We start from the raw sequence: 16250 nt of genomic DNA on the forward strand, positions 1-16250 counted from the left end.
CAATGCGCCGCGGGCTCTTCCTCTTGTGCCTTTAGCTAAGGTTAAGTGGCTTCAGGTTCTCTGGAGAGGAGGGTTTGTTCTAGAGCGGGTGGGGCACATGGGGTGCACCATTGTTCTAGAGCGGGTAGTGGGGAAAGTGGGCCGTGTGTTCTAGACCAAGCAAGGAGAGGGCAAGTGGAATGAACCATTGTTCTCGAGAAGGTGGGGAGAGGGCAAGTGGAATGAACCATTGTTCTCGAGAAGGTGGGGAGAGAGCAAGTGGAATGAAATGAAATGAAAAATGAAAATCGCTTATTGTCACGAGTAGGCTTCAATGAAGTTACTGTGAAAAGCCCCTAGTCGCCACATTCCGGCGCCTGTCCGGGGAGGCTGGTACGGGAATCGAACCGTGCTGCTGGCCTGCTTGGTCTGCTTTAAAAGCCAGCGATTTAGCCTGGTGAGCTAAACCAGCCCCTAATGCACCATTGGTCTGGATCAAGGAGGGAGAAAGGAATGCTCCATTATAGAGCGGAGAAGGGTCAAGTGGAATGGGCCATTCTAGAGTGGGCAAGTGGAATGCACCGTTAATCTTAAACAGGTAGAAATTAGTCAGTTGTTCGAGGGCTGGGAGTGGTAAGTGGAATAAGCTTTTGTTCTAGAATGGGTGGGGAGATGGCAGGTGAAATGTGCCATGTTCGAGAGCGGGCAAGTGGAATGAGCCACTGTTCTAGAGAGGGCACCTGGAATTAGTTAGTCTTCTGGAATGAGGAATTGTTCGAGAGCCGGTTGGGAGAGGGCAAGTGGAATGAGCAATCGTTCTCGGGCGGGCCGCTAGAGGGTGAATGAAATACACCATTGTTCTTGAACGAGTGGGGAGAGGACAGGTGGAATGCACTATTGTTCTGGAGAGGGCAGGTAGAATTAGACATTGTTCTAGAGTGGGCAGGGAGATGGTGAGTGGGCTAAGTCATTGTACCAGAGCAGGTAGCGAGTGGGCTAGGCCATTGTTCTAGAACAATAGCTCGTTCTACATGTTCTCTCCCCACAAGCTCTAGAACAATGGGTTCGGGTGGGTGGGGAGGGAAAGTGGAATGTGCCATTGTTCTAGATCAGACAGGAAGCGGGCAAGTGGAGTGCACTATTGTTCGAGAGCAGGTAAGTGGAATGAGCCGCTCTAGAGGTGGCAGGGAGTGGGCAAGTAGATACATCAGGAGGGGCAAGTGAAATGCAATGTTGTCCCAGAGCGGGTAGGGGAAGAGGGCACGTGGAATAAGTCATTCTGGAGAGGTCAAGTGGAATGTGTTCTAGGACTGGGAGAGGGTGCATGGAACCACCCATTGTTCTAGAGCTGGTGTGGAGAGGACATGTAGAATGAGCCATTGTTCTACAGCTCGCAAGTGGCATGAGCCCCTGTTCTAGAGAGGGCAAGTGGAATGCTCCATTGTTCTAGAGAGGGCGAGTGGATTGAGCCATTTTTGTAGAGCGGGTAGAAAGTGGAATACTTTGTGGGTCTAGAGGGAGTGTGGAATGCACCCTTGTTTTGGAGCGGGGCCGGTGAAATGCTCCATTGTTCTAGAGTGGACGAGGAAGAATGGCCCAGTAGAATGCACCATGGGTGGAATGAGCCATTCCTCCAGGGCAGGGAGAGGGCGAGTGGAATGAACTATTGTTCTAGATCCGGCAGCGAGATGGAGAGTGGTGCGCACCCATGTTCTAGAGTGGGTGGGGAGAGGGCGGGTGGAAGTTAGTCACTGTTCTGGAGTGGGCAGGGAGAGCTCGGGTGGAATGTGCCATTGTTCTAGTGAGGGAGGGCAAGTGGAATGAGCCATTGTTCTGGAGTGGGCAGGGAGAGCTCGGGCGGAATGTGCCATTGTTCTAGAGAGGGCGGGGAGGGCAAGTGGAATGAGCCATTGTTCTGGAGTGGGCAGGGAGAGGGAGGGCGGAATGTGGCATTGTTCTAGAACAGGTGAGGGTGGGGTTGTCACGAGCCAGCGTTCTAGAGCAGGGAAGGGATATCCAAGTAAAATACATGTGCCAGGATTCTGGAGCGGTGGATGACATGAAAAGCACCCTCACTGAAGGGGACCTGGAGAGGAGAGGGAGCCAGGAAATGTGGGTGGCATATGAACGGTGGCATTGTAATGTTTTTAAAGGCGGAGATTTTGAAAGAGGGGGCACTGCCAATGAAAAGGGAGCTGTGCTTGGCCCTTGGGGCTAGTAGTGGCAGGAAATGTGAACTTCTGACCTGTGACCATGACCCCTGCACTTCATCGGAATACAGCCAAACTGCCTGTGGCCTGGCGCAAACTGACCCATTGGTCAGAGCGAGGGAACAATCTCAAAATGATTTACTGGCATTCCGACTCTGCCCACACAAGCGTATTATCAAACCCGTGTTCATTTTACCACAGAACATCCATTGAAGATTTGGGTAGGCAGGAGCCCGTTGCCAACACACTCGTGCGTATCATTAAGCAGGATTCCCTGGCACTCTGTGAAAACTGCCGTGTTTAGTCATCCATCTGCTTTAAGTCAGGGCATTCATTCGAGGGATGTGGGCTTGGCCAGTGTTTATTGCCTGTCCCTAATTGTCCCTTGAGAAGGTGGGGGTGAGTCGCCGCCTTGAGCCGCTGCAGTCCGTGTGGTGTAGGTACACCCACCATGCTGTTAGGGAGGGAGTTCCAGGATTTTGCCCCAGCGACAGTGAAAGAACGGCTGATATATTTCCAAGTCGGGGTGGTGAGTGACTTGGAGGGGAACCTCCAGGTGGTGGGGTTCCCAGGTATCTGCTGCCCTTGCACATGGTAGAGGTTGTGGTTTGGGAAGGCGCTGTCAGGGGGCAGCACACGGTGGCGCAGTGGTTAGCACTGCTGCTTCAGCGCCAAGGTCCCAAGCTCAATCCTGGCCCCGACTGTCCATGTGGAGTTTTCACATTCTCCCCGTGTCTGCGTGGGTTTCGCCCCCACAACCCAAAGATGTGCAGGGTAGATGGATTGTCCGTGCTAAATTGCCCCTTAATTGGAAAAAATTTATTGGGTTCTCTAAATTTAAAAAAAAAGAAAAACAAAAGGAAGGTGCTGTCGAAGGAGCCTTGGAGAGTTGCTTGCAGTGCATCTTGGAGATCAGAGTTTTTCAAAAAAAAATTTCCCCGCTGACCTTCGTGACCCACGGTCGCCTACCTTTGATGCAAAAAGGGGAATCTGCTCGGTCCTCACGTTCTCACTGGGATCAGGTTCACAGGAGGAGAGCGCAATGCGCGTGTCAGGTACAGACTTCAGCCAGTTCCTTTGTGCCATCTTCATCTTTGTGAGAACGGTAAATCCCACCTCGTACATGTCAACCCGATGGGCAATAGCAACAAAATGCTTGTTTTACTCAGCACTAGATTCTCCCGGGAGATGCTACTCCAGAATACTGACAGCCCGTGGACTTTTGGAGTGTTTGTAATGTGGTAATACAGGTCGGGTACAGCGGTGAAGTCTTTTTATTTGGAGTCAGTGGTAAGTTAATAACTAACTCTGGGGTCTCGCCCTCAAAAGGAATTTTTCACCCACCACTTCTCTTTCAAAATCTCATTTGCCAGTACTTCCCCGCATATAACGCACACGGGCGTTGCATCCTTTTTACGCAATTGATAAAACCATACCTCAAGAAACCATCGTTATACCGCTTTGTTCGGGAGTTAAGTTTCTTCTTTGTAGGCTGTTAACCAGTGGCCCTGGAGCTGTGAACAGAGCTAACGCTGCTCTAGACTCTCCTGAGCCGCTCTCTCCAGCAGATTCTGTTGTGAGAACCTGTCCAGTAAGTACACTGCCTATTTGTGTCCATGGCCATCTCTTACCAGTAGCAATAGATCCATCTTCACAGCCCTCTTGATAGCAGCTAGAAAACGGAAGCAGCTCGTGACGATTTTGCACCAAAAGCAGGTACATGTTGGGCGCTTTACGTCAAGGGGGCAGCAGGGTAGCATGGTGGTTAGCATAAATGCTTCACAGCTCCAGGGTCCCAGGTTCGATTCCCGGCTGGGTCACTGTCTGTGTGGAGTCTGCACGTCCTCCCCCTGTGTGCGTGGGTTTCCTCCGGGTGCTCTGGTTTCCTCCCACAGTCCAAAGATGTGCGGGTTAGGTGGATTGGCCATGATAAATTGCCCGTAGTGTCCTAATAAAAGTAAGGTTAAGGGGGGGGTTGTTGGGTTATGGGTATAGGGTGGATACGTGGGTTTGAGTAGGGTGATCATGGCTCGGCACAACATTGAGGGCCGAAGGGCCTGTTCTGTGCTGTACTGTTCTATGTTCTATGTGTGTGTGCGCACAGAGCGTGACGTGCTCACTGCTGCCACCTCTGGCTGGAAGACTGCATACATCCTCATTCTTTCTCCTTTACAAGGTGGTAGTGGGCGACATTCTCAACTTCAAATCTGGCAGCGGCCATTGGGCACTTCTCCAGCGGTAGCAATGGCCGCGGGAAGGGTGCGACCCATTGCTCCCTGACCCCCCTCCCAAAACACCCGCTCGCGACCTTTGAAAAACCCTGTTGTAGATGGTACACACGGCTGCCACTGGCGGTGATGTAAAATCGATGGTCTGTTCGTGGGATCTTGCTGTGCATTGGCTGCAAACCATATTGAGATGTGAAAAGCACTGGATAAATGTTTTAATGCATTTTAAGGATTTTTAAAAGAGCCTTATGGTGAATCGCAATCCGTCGCTAATTTGATTCCTGCCAGTTGTATAATTGCGTAATTAAATCTGAAATCTCGTTGATTTGGAAATTTAAAGTATTCTGCGTGACCTCTTCACTCCCGCTCACCCAGGCAGAGTCCTATTTAAGGGAATCTGGGACTGCCGGCATATCTATGACGCTTAAGAAACGAGTGCTGTTGCAATAGGTTTGAATTCTGTGCTGGTATATATGTAGCGGGGCGAATGCGGTCAGCAAAGTTCAAATAGAATAGACGGGGTTGTTGGAACCTTTCAAGGGTTACTGGAACGCCCAGAGCAAATTCAAATTGCTCTTCAGAAGAACCAAGACTGCTAGATCACTTGCAGAGCGACGTTGAACGGATTAACTGCGTTAAACGGAAACGGGACTGACTGGATTGATCTACAGAGGATTCAATGGGCTGAATGGCCTTCTCTACCAGAATGACGATGGCTCGCTATTGCTCCAGCGCACATTGGCAGTCAGACTTTGACGGTGGTACAATGGACTGCTGCTTCACAGCTCCAGGGTCCCAGGTTCGATTCCCGGCTGGGTCACTGTCTGTGCGGAGTCTGCACGTTCTCCCCATGTCTGCGTAGGTTTCCTCCGGGTGCTCCGGTTTCCTCCCACAGTCCAAAGATGTGTAGGTTAGGTGGATTGGCCGTGCTAAATTGCCCCTTAGTGTCCAAAGATGTGTAGGTTAGGTTACGGGGATAGGGCGGGGGCTTAGGCCTGGGGGTTAAGATGCTCTTTTGAAGGATTGGTACAGACACAAAGGGCCTCCTTCTGCACTGTAGGGATTCTGCGATTCATTACGGTCTGGTCCCTTGCATGCTGCGCAAGAACACGGGCCTAGCAACACAAAAGCCACTTCACCCAAGCTCTATAGTTGAACTCAGTCAGGCAAGAGAGAGAGCGATGCAGTTAGTGCTCTCCCCCCCCCCCCCCCCCCCCCCCCCCCCCCCTTACTGGGAAGAGAAAGAAAATCAGCCCCGATTTACATTCCCTCGATGTCCATCCCAAGCATGCATGTTAGAATCCATAAATCCCGACAGTGCGGAACGGAGGCCGTTCGGCCCATCGAGTCTGCACCGGTCCACTCACCCTGCATCTGCAACCCCGTAACATAACCTGCACATCTTGGGACACCAAGGGGCAATTGATCATGGCCAATCCACCTAACCTGCCCATCTTTGGACTGTGGGAGGAAACCGGAGCGCCCGGAGGAAACCCACGCACACAGGGGGGACGTGCAGACTCCGCACAGACAGTGACCCAGCCGGGAATAGAACCCGGGACCCTGGAGCTGTGAAGCAATAGTGCTGACCACTGCGCCCACGCGCGAGAGAAGAGCAGTCACGAGCCCTCGCGATTGAATAGTCCGTCATGTGAGTGGAACGGCCATTTTGTTTTTCCAAAACAAGGCGATGCGGGAGGGGGGGGGGGGCCTAATGGGAACACGGGAAGTTGACGCTGTCCAGGACGGTTGGGCTTAGTTTTATTCCAGCCCGATTTGAGGATGTAGCACCTTCCCCCACCCCCCCTGTGCTTGACTACACCGTCGCTGTCAGATAATTGGACTGGCTGTAAGTATATTTTGCGCCGGGATTAGGTGCACTGTACGGCTGAAACACTCCTGCGTTATTTGCTATTACATTTGGAAAAGCACAAGAGATGGAAAGTTCTGAAAGCAGTGATTCGGGGGGAGCTGATCTCCATCCGGGCCCATAGGGAAAGGAGGGAGAGGGAGAGACTGGTGGGGGAGCTCCTGGATGTGGACAGGAGATACGCGGAGGCACCGGAGGAGGGGTTGCTGGGGGAACGGCGCAGTTTGCAGGTCAAATTTGACTTGTTGACCACCAGAAAGGCGGAGACACAGTGGAGGAGGTCGCAGGGCACGGTATATGAGTATGGGGAGAAGGCGAGCAGGATGTTGGCGCATCAGCTCCGCAGGCGAGATGCGGCTAGGGAAATTGGTGGAGTGACGGATAGGGGTGGGAATGTAGTGCAGAAGGGGACAGAAGTAAATGGGGTCTTTAGGGACTTCTACGAGGAACTGTACCGGTCAGAACCTCCGATGGGGAGAGGGGGGATGGAGAGCTTCATGAACAGGCTACGGTTCCCAAGGGTTCAAGAGGAGCTGGTAGAGGGGCTGGGGGCGCCGATAGAGTTGGAGGAGCTAGTCAGGGGGATTGGACAAATGCAGTCAGGTAAGGCGCCGGGGCCGGACGGGTTCCCTGTGGAATTTTATAAAAAGTATGCGGATCTGGTGGGCCCCCTGTTGGTGCGAGCTTTCAATGAGGCATGGGGGGGGGGGGGGGCTTTGCCCCCGACGATGTCGCGGGCACTGATCTCTCTGATCCTAAAGCGGGATAAGGACCCCTTGCAGTGTGGATCATACAGGCCTATCTCGCTCCTCAATGTTGACGCCAAGTTGCTGGCGAAGATCCTGGCCACCAGGATAGAGGACTGTGTGCCAGGGGTGATACACGAGGATCAGACAGGATTTATCAAGGGACGGCAGCTCAACACGAATGTGCGGAGACTGCTAAATGTTATTATGATGCCGGCAGTGGAGGGGGAGGCGGAGATAGTGGTGGCGCTGGATGCGGAGAAAGCGTTTGATAGAGTTGAGTGGGGGTACCTGTGGGAGGTGCTGGAGCGGTTCGGATTCGGAGAGGGATTCATCAAATGGGTGAGGCTGCTCTACGCGGCTCCGATGGCGAGTGTAGTTACAAATGGAAAGAGATCGGAGTACTTTAGGCTCTACCGTGGGACCAGGCAGGGGTGCCCCCTGTCCCCCTTGCTCTTTGCACTGGCGATTGAACCTTTGGCTATGGCGTTGAGGGAGTCAGGGAGATGGAGGGGTCTGGTGCGGGGTGGGGAGGAACATCGTGTATCGCTGTATGCGGACGACCTGCTGTTGTATGTGGCGGACCCAGAAGGGGGAATGCCGGGGTGATGGAGCTGTTAGCGGAATTTGGGGGCTTCTCGGGCTATAAGTTAAATTTAGGCTAGAGTGAGGTATTTGTAGTACACCCGGGTGATCAGGAGGAGGGAATTGGGAGACTCCCATTTAAGAGGGCAGTGAAGAGTTTCAGATACCTGGGGGTGCAGGTGGCCAGGAGTTGGGGGACTGTCCATAAGCTTAATTTTACCAGGCTGGTGGAGCAGATGGAAGAGGAATTTAAAAGGTGGGACATGGTGCCGCTATCGTTGGCGGGTAGAGTGCAGTCCGTCAAAATGACGGTTCTCCCGAGGTTCTTGTTCCTTTTTCAGTGTTTGCCCATCTTTATCCCTAGGGCCTTTTTTAGAAGGGTTACGAGCAGCATCATGAGCTTTGTTTGGGCGCATGGGACCCCGAGGGTGAAGAGGGTCTTCTTGGAGCGGGGTAGAGATGGGGGGGGCTGGCGTTACCCAATCTCTCGGGGTATTATTGGGCAGCCAATGTGTCGATGGTGCGCAAGTGGATAATGGAGGGGGAGGGGGCAGCATGGAAACGGATGGAGAGGGCGTCCTGTGGAGATACAAGCCTGGGGGCCCTGGTAACGGCGCCGTGGCCGCTCCCTCCTACGAGGTATACCACGAGTCCGGTGGTGGCGGCTACCCTCAAGATTTGGGGGCAGTGGAGGCGACATAGGGGAGAAGTGGGGGGCTCGATGGAGGCTCCGTTAAGGGGGAACCATAGGTTCGTCCCGGGGAACATTGATGGGGGATTTCAGGGTTGGTACAGAGCGGGCATCAGACAGCTGAGGGACCTGTTTATTGATGGGTTTGCGAGCCTGGGGGAGTTGGAGGAGAAATTTGGGCTCCCCCCGGGGAACATGTTCAGGTATCTGCAGGTAAAGGCATTTGCTAGGCGGCAGGTGGAGGGATTCCCTTTGCTTCCCGCGAGGGGGGTGAGCGACAGGGTGCTTTCGGGGGTCTGGGTCGGAGAGGGGAAGATATCTGATATCTACAAGGTTATGCAGGAGGCAGAGGAGGCGTCAGTAGAGGAGCTGAAAGCTAAGTGGGAGGGGGAACTGGGGGAACAGATCGAAGACGGGACATGGGCTGATGCCCTGGAGAGGGTTAATTCTTCCTCCTCGTGTGCGCGGCTTAGCCTCATCCAATTCAAGGTGCTGCATAGGGCCCACATGACTGGGACAAGGATGAGTAGGTTCTTTGGGGGTGAAGACAGGTGTGTCAGGTGCTCGGGGAGTCCAGCGAACCATGCCCATATGTTCTGGGCATGCCCGGCGCTGGAGGAGTTCTGGAAGGGGGTGGCGAGGACAGTGTCGAGGGTGGTGGGATCCAGGGTTAAGCCAGGATGGGGACTCGCGATTTTTGGGGTTGGGGTGGAGCCGGGAGTGCAGGAGGCGAAAGAGGCCGGTGTGCTGGCCTTTGCGTCCCTAGTAGCCCGGCGAAGGATCTTGCTACAATGGAAGGATGCGAGGTCCCCAAGCGTGGAGACCTGGATCAATGACATGGCGGGTTTTATTAAGCTAGAGAAGGTCAAATTCACCCTGAGAGGGTCGGTACAAGGGTTCTTTAGGCGGTGGCAGCCTTTCCTCGACTTTCTGGCTCAACGATAGGGTACGGGGACAGTAGCAGCAGCAACCCGGGGGGGGAGGAGGAGAAGTGGGAGGAGAAGGGGGAGGGAAAAGGTGGGGGGAGGGAAAAGGTGGGGGGGGGGGGGAGGGAAAAGGTGGGGGGGGGGGAGGGAAAAGGGGGGGGGGGAGGAGAAGGGGGAGGGAAAAGGTGGGGGGGGGAGGAGAAGGGGGAGGGAAAAGGTGGGGTGGGGGTGGGTGGGTGGGGGTGGGGTGGGGCGGACGATGACTATGTTTGTTTATTTAATTTAAATTTATTTTGAAGTCCTTTTGTTCATTGGGGTTGGGGGGTGGGGGATGGGATACATGCGTCGATACGGTCTGGGGGTGGTACGGTTATTATGGGTTATTTTGTTGCATTTCATTGTTTGTCGTTATGTTTTATATTTTCTGTAAAAAATTCCAATAAAAATGATATTTTAAAAAAGAGATGGAAAGTCGCATTTAATCCGCCAATTACCCCCCCCCCCCCCCCCCCCCCCCCCCCCCCCCTTTAACAAAACAGAGCTCAGTTCGAAATTGTAGATGAAGGGACCAGCTCATTTAAATTCATTTCGTACCCCGTTGTCAGTTAACTTCTGTAACGTCGGAAGGTAGAGTCGGGGTGGATTGGAGGCAGTTAAGTTGAAGGTAGGTATTCGCGATACCGAGGGTCCACGGGATCTGCCGTCTGCAAGTCCCCAGCTCGGCCAGTTGTGAATACCGTCTCATTAAAGCATGATTAAGGACCATCGAGGTTTTCTTCACCCATCTATCGCCCCCGATTTAAGACTCCCGATTAATTTGAGGAGTGAATCGTGAATTAGATCCTCTCTTCGATCAGCGTAAGCAGCTTCTGATGGCCCAAGTGTAGCCTCCTGTTCAACAGATCCTCTCGGCCTGGTCGGAGGTTAGATCCGTCCTTTCAAACAGCCCATGTTGCTCAGGATGAACTGGTAGAGATCCTTGCCCTCGCTCAGTCTGGTAGCTATCTTCGAGTACTGCTCCAGAACCTCATAAAGTTGCCCTGTCAGAGGGGGAAAGCAGCAACGTTGAGTACGATAAAGTTTGCTCACGTCACACCGCGACCAGCTCCCCTGTTCTCTCCTGCAGGATTGTGGGGCGATAACCTTTTTGGGTCAAAAGCCACCTGCCTTCCTCCGGAACGAAAGTGCTGACAGGCTGTTCGACCGGGTGGGGCTTCATGTCTGTGCCTGATTCTACCTTTTACTAATAATCGTTATTGGTGTCCCAAGTCGGCTTACATTAACACCGCAATGAAGTTACTGTGAAAATCCCCTAGTCGCCACATTCCGGCGCCTGTTCGCGTACACAGAGGGAGAATTCAGAATGTCCGATTCACCTAACACCACGTCTTTCGGGACTTGTGGGAGGAAACCGGAGCACCCGAAGGAAACTCACGCAGGCACGGGAAGAACGTGCAGACTCCGCGCAGACAGTGCAGGGAATCGAACCCAGGTCCCCTGGCGCTGTGAAGCAACAGTGCTAACCACTGTGCCCTGTCTGCACACACATGCACCCATTATGTGTAGTAATAGAAGGCCAGAAGCTCGCTAACTGCCTGATTTAACTTGGTGACCACGACGCAAAGCGGGAACGAAACCTGCGGTTCCTCCTCGGTCTCCTTCACACGAGGTCGACAGAGCCTCGGTCAACCTGCTCTGCCAGCATCCCTCTGCCTGGTTTTAATGATGGGCTTGGTATTCCCGCTCGTTACGACTTCCCGACTGCTAGAAAGCGGCAGAAACCGGGCAGGTGCGATGCCTCCCACAGTCGAACAGCCGGTTAACTGGTTTGGGCTCGTTGGAGGGAACTACCAAAGGGTGGGGCTCTGTGGTGGAGGTACTCCCCGCAGCGCTGTCAGGGAGGAGGGGGGGGGGGGGGGGGGGGGGGGGGGGGGTGGGGGGGCGGTGTTTGTACAAAGCATTCTCACTTTCAGCCAAAGGTAATATGGCCGTTTCTGACTTCAGACTCACCCACTGTGACTTCTTTCCTTTGCAAAAACTGGTGCAGCTCCCGTATGCTTCCCTCGAGGGCAGTGTCCCCGAAAGTAAAGTAAACCACGTCCCTCTCTGCCTGGGCAGCAGCCATTAGCTGAATGAGCGCTGTGGAAACAAAATGCCGGAGAAACCTTTCAGCGCAGTTTGAGGCCCATCACGTCCGCGCTGCCTCCCGCTCTTTCAAAGCCCTTTTACACCAGAGTGCGAGGTAAACGCAAGTTGTCGTGGACCTCATTCGATGCTAAAGAACTCACGAAAATGGGTGCTTTTTAAAAAATAATGGCACGTCGCTCATGCGTTCGAAGTGTCGGCCATTTAGTTGTGGCGGGCGGTCACCGTCCTGCCTTCCGGTGCCACCAGATGGCGGCGCTGAGCTCGGGAAGGTTCCAGCGGCTCAGCAGCTCCGCCAGCAGCTGCTAGCTGGTACTGCGACTGCAGTGGTGACCAAACGCGGAGCGGCCAAAGGGTCAGTGGAGTTCAAACGGTCATGAGCTCCACTCTGAGGTGGAAATCTAGACGGGACTAGCAAGCTCCCACAGAACAGATCCATTAAAAAAAAAACACAATACTGAGTGAGGTTTAAATACTGGCCGGGCATCAGGGAGGCCACCTTGCTCTCCTCTTCAAAATGGCGCCACAAGGGTCTTTCACGGCCGCATGGGAGACTTTGGTTTGACATCTCACCTGACCGTGCGGGGCAATGTCCTCGGTATTGCACTGGGAGTGTTGGCCTGGGGTTTTTGCGCTCAATTCCTGCGGTGGGACCTTCTCATTCACAGGCAAGGGGTTTTATTTTAAATCCTTGCACAGGACGTGCTGGACCAGCATTTTATTGCCCATCGAGAAGGCTGTGGTGAGCCGCCTTCTTGAGCCGCTGCAGTACGTGAGGTGTAGGTACTCCCACGGTGCTGTTAGGGAGGGAGCTCCAGGATTTTGACCCAGCGACAGTGAAGGAACGGCCGATATATTCCCAAGTCAGGGCGGTGAGTGACTTGGAGGGGAACCTCCAGGTGGTGGGGTACCTCCAGGTGGTGGGGTTCCCAGGTATCTGCTGCCCTTGTCCTTCTAGATGGTAGAGGCCGTGGGTTTGGAAGGTGCTGCCTAAGGAGCCTTGGTGAGTTGCTGCAGTGTATCTTGTAGATGGTACACACGGCTGCCGCTGTGCGTCGGCGGTGGAGGGAGTGAATGTTTGTGGGTGGGGTGCCGATCAAGCGGGGCTGCTTTGTCCTGGATGGTGTGGAGCTTCTTGAGTGTTGTTGGGAGCTGCACTCATCCAGGCAAGTGGAGAGTATTCCCTCACACTCCTGACTTGTGCCTTGTAGATGGTGCACAGGCTTTGGGGGGAGTCAGGAGGTGAGTTACTCTCCGCAGGATTCCCAGCCTCTGACCTGCTCTGGTAGCCACAGTATTTATATGGCTGGGTCCAGTTCAGCTTCTGATCAATGGTAACCCCCAGGATGCTGATAGTGGGGGATTCAGTGATGGTAATGCCATTGAATGTCAAGAGATTCTCTCGTTGGAGATGGTCATTGCCTGGCACTTGTGATTGGTCCGCAGCCCACCACCATTGCTTTCAGCTGGTCATTTCTACCAGCGACAGTTTAACAAACCTATCAGCCAAGGGCGGCACGGTGGCGCAGTGGCTAGCACTGCTGCCTCGCGGCACCGAGATCCCGGGTTCGATCCCAGCCCTGGGTCACTGCCCGTGTGGAATTTGCACATTCTCCCCGTGTCTCACCCCCACAACCCAAAGATGTGCAGGGTAGGTGGATTGTCCACGCTAAAATTGCCCCCTTAATTGGGGTTTAAAAAAAAGAATTGGGTACTCAAAATTTAACAAAACAAAACAAATCGACCAACCTTTAAGGTTCGGATCGCCTTTGTAAGCTCCACAGCCCCAGTTGCCTGTGACAACAGCTGGTTTGTAACTGTTCGATATCACGCGGTCCTCAGCGGAGAATCCACAATAGGCCTGTTGGAGGATCACAGCGTTACAGCGAAGGAGATTCTGGCACAGAACCACAGTAGGGGGAACTCCCTCTAATTTGACTTTCACCGTCGATACCTTTGAGCGTTTCACATCCAAGCTGCCCCCCCCCCCCCAGCAATTCGCAAATGGACGCGTCCTCTTAGAAAACCGTAGAGGGAGAGAGGGAGAGATAAGGCCAGGGAGTGACGCAAAGCTCCTTCGGTGGCCCATCACCATCTCAACGGGCCGAAAGACCTTGCTTTCACTCATTCCAGAGGGTTGACGTTAGTCGAGATGGAGGAGCAGCTACAGAGAGAACCCACCCTGGTCCAAATTAAACGGATTGAATCGAGAGCCGAATAAAACCACCCCAGGACCGGCGGCAGAGGTGGCTCTTCGAATAATGTTTGAATTTTTTTGAGTTCTTGGTAAGCGGGGAGAGGGTGGAATTGCCGATTTGAGGTCACTATCAGATCGGTCATAATCTTACAAAATGGCGGAGCAGGCTCGAGGCCTACTCCAGATTTTGAAAATGAAATGAAAATGGCTTATTGTCACGAGTAGGCTTCAATAAAGTTACTGTGAAAAACCCCTAGTCGCCACATTCCGGCGCCTGTCTGGGGAGGCTGGTACGGGAATTGTTGCTCGATATTCCTCTTTTCAGTCGACCTCCGTCTTTATAATGGTTGCTAAGGCCTAACGACACAAGGGGTGAAGTGTGGTAGTATGACTAGGGGTATTACGGTACCTGGAAGGGTGAGCTGCCATTGGTGCAGAGGACTCGCTGCCCATTGGCCCAGGTATGTCATGTGCCTCTCAGCCGATTAGCTGAGAGGTAGGTAGCTCCGCCTGCGAGGCGGAGTACAAGAACCCGTGTTCCTGGCAGTCGGCCATTCTTCTGTACGTCTGCTGCCGGGTACACTTCTTGTGTATTAAAGCCTATCGTTCGGACTTTATCTACGTTTCGTGTCCATTGATTGTGCATCATGAAGTAAAACCGTCTTTAAAAATTTGTTCCTGGGGGTTGCTGGATAGGCCCAGCATTTATTGCCCATCCCTAATTGCCCTTTGGAGGAGTGGGTCGGGAAACCGCCTTCGTCAATCATTCAAGTCAACGCTGTGTTAACGCTCCCTTCAATATTCCGCCAGGCTTTCCCTCGGATTCCCTGAGCTCATGTAAAGATCAGAAGATAACCTGTGGGCCGTTCTTCCTTGACCGGCACAGCGGTGGAGGCAGAGACCCTGAACGCTTTTGAAAAGTATCTGGACCTGCACCCTATGGCCAGTGTGGAGGAAGATGGGGTTAGAAAGGGTGCCTGGGTGCGTAGGGTCAGCACGGACAAGATGGCGCCATTCTGTCCTTTCAGCTCACCACCGCCTGCGCTTGGAATCCATTTCGAAGCCTGCGGACACATTTACTGCTGCCTGCGTTTGGTTCTTGCTGCCGGAGGTCTTACCTTATGTAGCTCTCTATCCAGGAAACACGTTTTGTACTGGTCCATGCGGTTCTCAAATTTAACAGCGTCAATGGCCACTATCTCTGTGTAACACCTCAGCCAGGAATCCCTGCAACAATTTTTTTTAAAAAACATAGGAACGGGATGAATATTTCTGTTTGCAAATAAGCCAGCCAACTTTCTCCAGCCCCTTCCCCAAGTTAATAAAGCATCGGGTACACGGAAGGAGAATTCAGAATGTCCAATTCACCCAGCAAGCACGTCTTTGGGGACTTGTGGGAGGAAACCGGAGCGCCCGGAGGAAACCCACGCAGACCCGGGGGGGGGGGGGGGGGGGGGGGGGGGGGGGGAGAACGTTGCAGACTCCGCACAGGCAGTGACCCGAGCCGGGAATCGAACCCGGGACCCTGGCGCTGTGAAGCAGCAGTGCCAACCACTGTGCTAGCGTGCCGCCCAGATATTACCTCAGAAGCATTTCTAGTAATTTTCCCCCAATTAAGGGGCAATTTAGCGTGGCCAATCCACCCACGCAGACACGGGGAGAATGTGCAAACTCCACACGGACAGTGACCCAGAGCCGGGATTGAACCCGGGTCCTCGACAGCGTGAGGCAGCAGTGATAACCACTGCGCCACCGTGCCGCCCCTTATTTACCACCGATACCTGACGTTTCCATGCACCAACATTATTCATTCATGCACAAGAAACCTCATTCGCTCCCAAGTTTTTAACCTTTAACCTTTAACCTAACGTAGTGAGACCTTCCACCCACTAGTGTCACAGAGCGAACACTCCGTTAACATTCATAATTATTTCTGGTGGCCGTTTGTGAGGTATATAAACCAAACCGACTTAAACCAGTTTGACTTGGTTCCAGGCTCGGAGATTGGGCCTTCTGTCTTGGGCTTTTGCCTTGGGGCTTAGTTCTTAGACCGTGGACAGACTCTGGTGTCTGCTGAACACTTATCCAACATCACTACCTTCCAACAGGTTGCGGGGTCGGAACATCGCTCTTGGACATGATTCCAACCTCTCTCCCTCCAGGCAGGACCTCCGCGGCTCCGAGCTTCCCGCACTTTTTTTTTTGTTCCGGGTCCAAAATGGCCGACGGCAGACTTGGCTGCCGCAGTTTGGTCGCCCTGATCTGGCAAAGTCTCTTTGGTCATTTTCAGCGCCGGTCTACAACGCCAATTATTCCACCAGTCTTTGCGTTATTGGCCAACTTGCATTCACGCTTCCGGAGTGTCGGAAGTCTGGGGGGGGGCAGGGAAGCACGGTGGATACGTCAGGCGCCAGCACAATGCCGTGTGCGAGGTTCTGCCGAACTGGATCGTGCCGGTTTTCTACCTCTTGGCCAGGTCAATAATGTGCTTTTGATTCCGCCAACTTCCCTCTGACCTCCTCTCTCGATCAGCCTCCCCTTGTGCCCCCTCCCCCTCGTGCCCCCTCCCCCCGAAAATGGCTCAGTTCCGAAAATCCCGATAACTTGACACCAAAACTTACTCCCACCCATAAGACATGGGAGCAGAATGAGGCCACTCGGCCCATCGAGTCT

The 16250-nt window shown here is 53.5% G+C and overlaps 1 protein-coding gene across 1 annotated transcript in view; it reads right to left on the reverse strand.

Annotated features, from left to right (window-relative positions):
• Positions 1 to 9788: 9788 nt before the first annotated feature.
• The window catches only part of LOC119957452 (poly(ADP-ribose) glycohydrolase-like), a 31964-nt gene continuing 25502 nt past the window's right edge, over positions 9789 to 16250 (reverse strand). The window contains exons 13-16 of the mRNA XM_038785528.1: positions 14696 to 14804; positions 13130 to 13241; positions 11246 to 11374; positions 9789 to 10275 (exon numbers count right to left, since the gene is read on the reverse strand). Coding sequence (XP_038641456.1) covers positions 10160 to 10275; positions 11246 to 11374; positions 13130 to 13241; positions 14696 to 14804 — 466 coding nt within the window. The 3' untranslated portion in view covers positions 9789 to 10159. The remainder of the gene's footprint in view (positions 10276 to 11245; positions 11375 to 13129; positions 13242 to 14695; positions 14805 to 16250) is intronic.

This window comes from Scyliorhinus canicula, chromosome 26 (assembly GCF_902713615.1).
Source record: "Scyliorhinus canicula chromosome 26, sScyCan1.1, whole genome shotgun sequence".
Taxonomy (NCBI): Eukaryota; Metazoa; Chordata; class Chondrichthyes; order Carcharhiniformes; family Scyliorhinidae; genus Scyliorhinus; species Scyliorhinus canicula.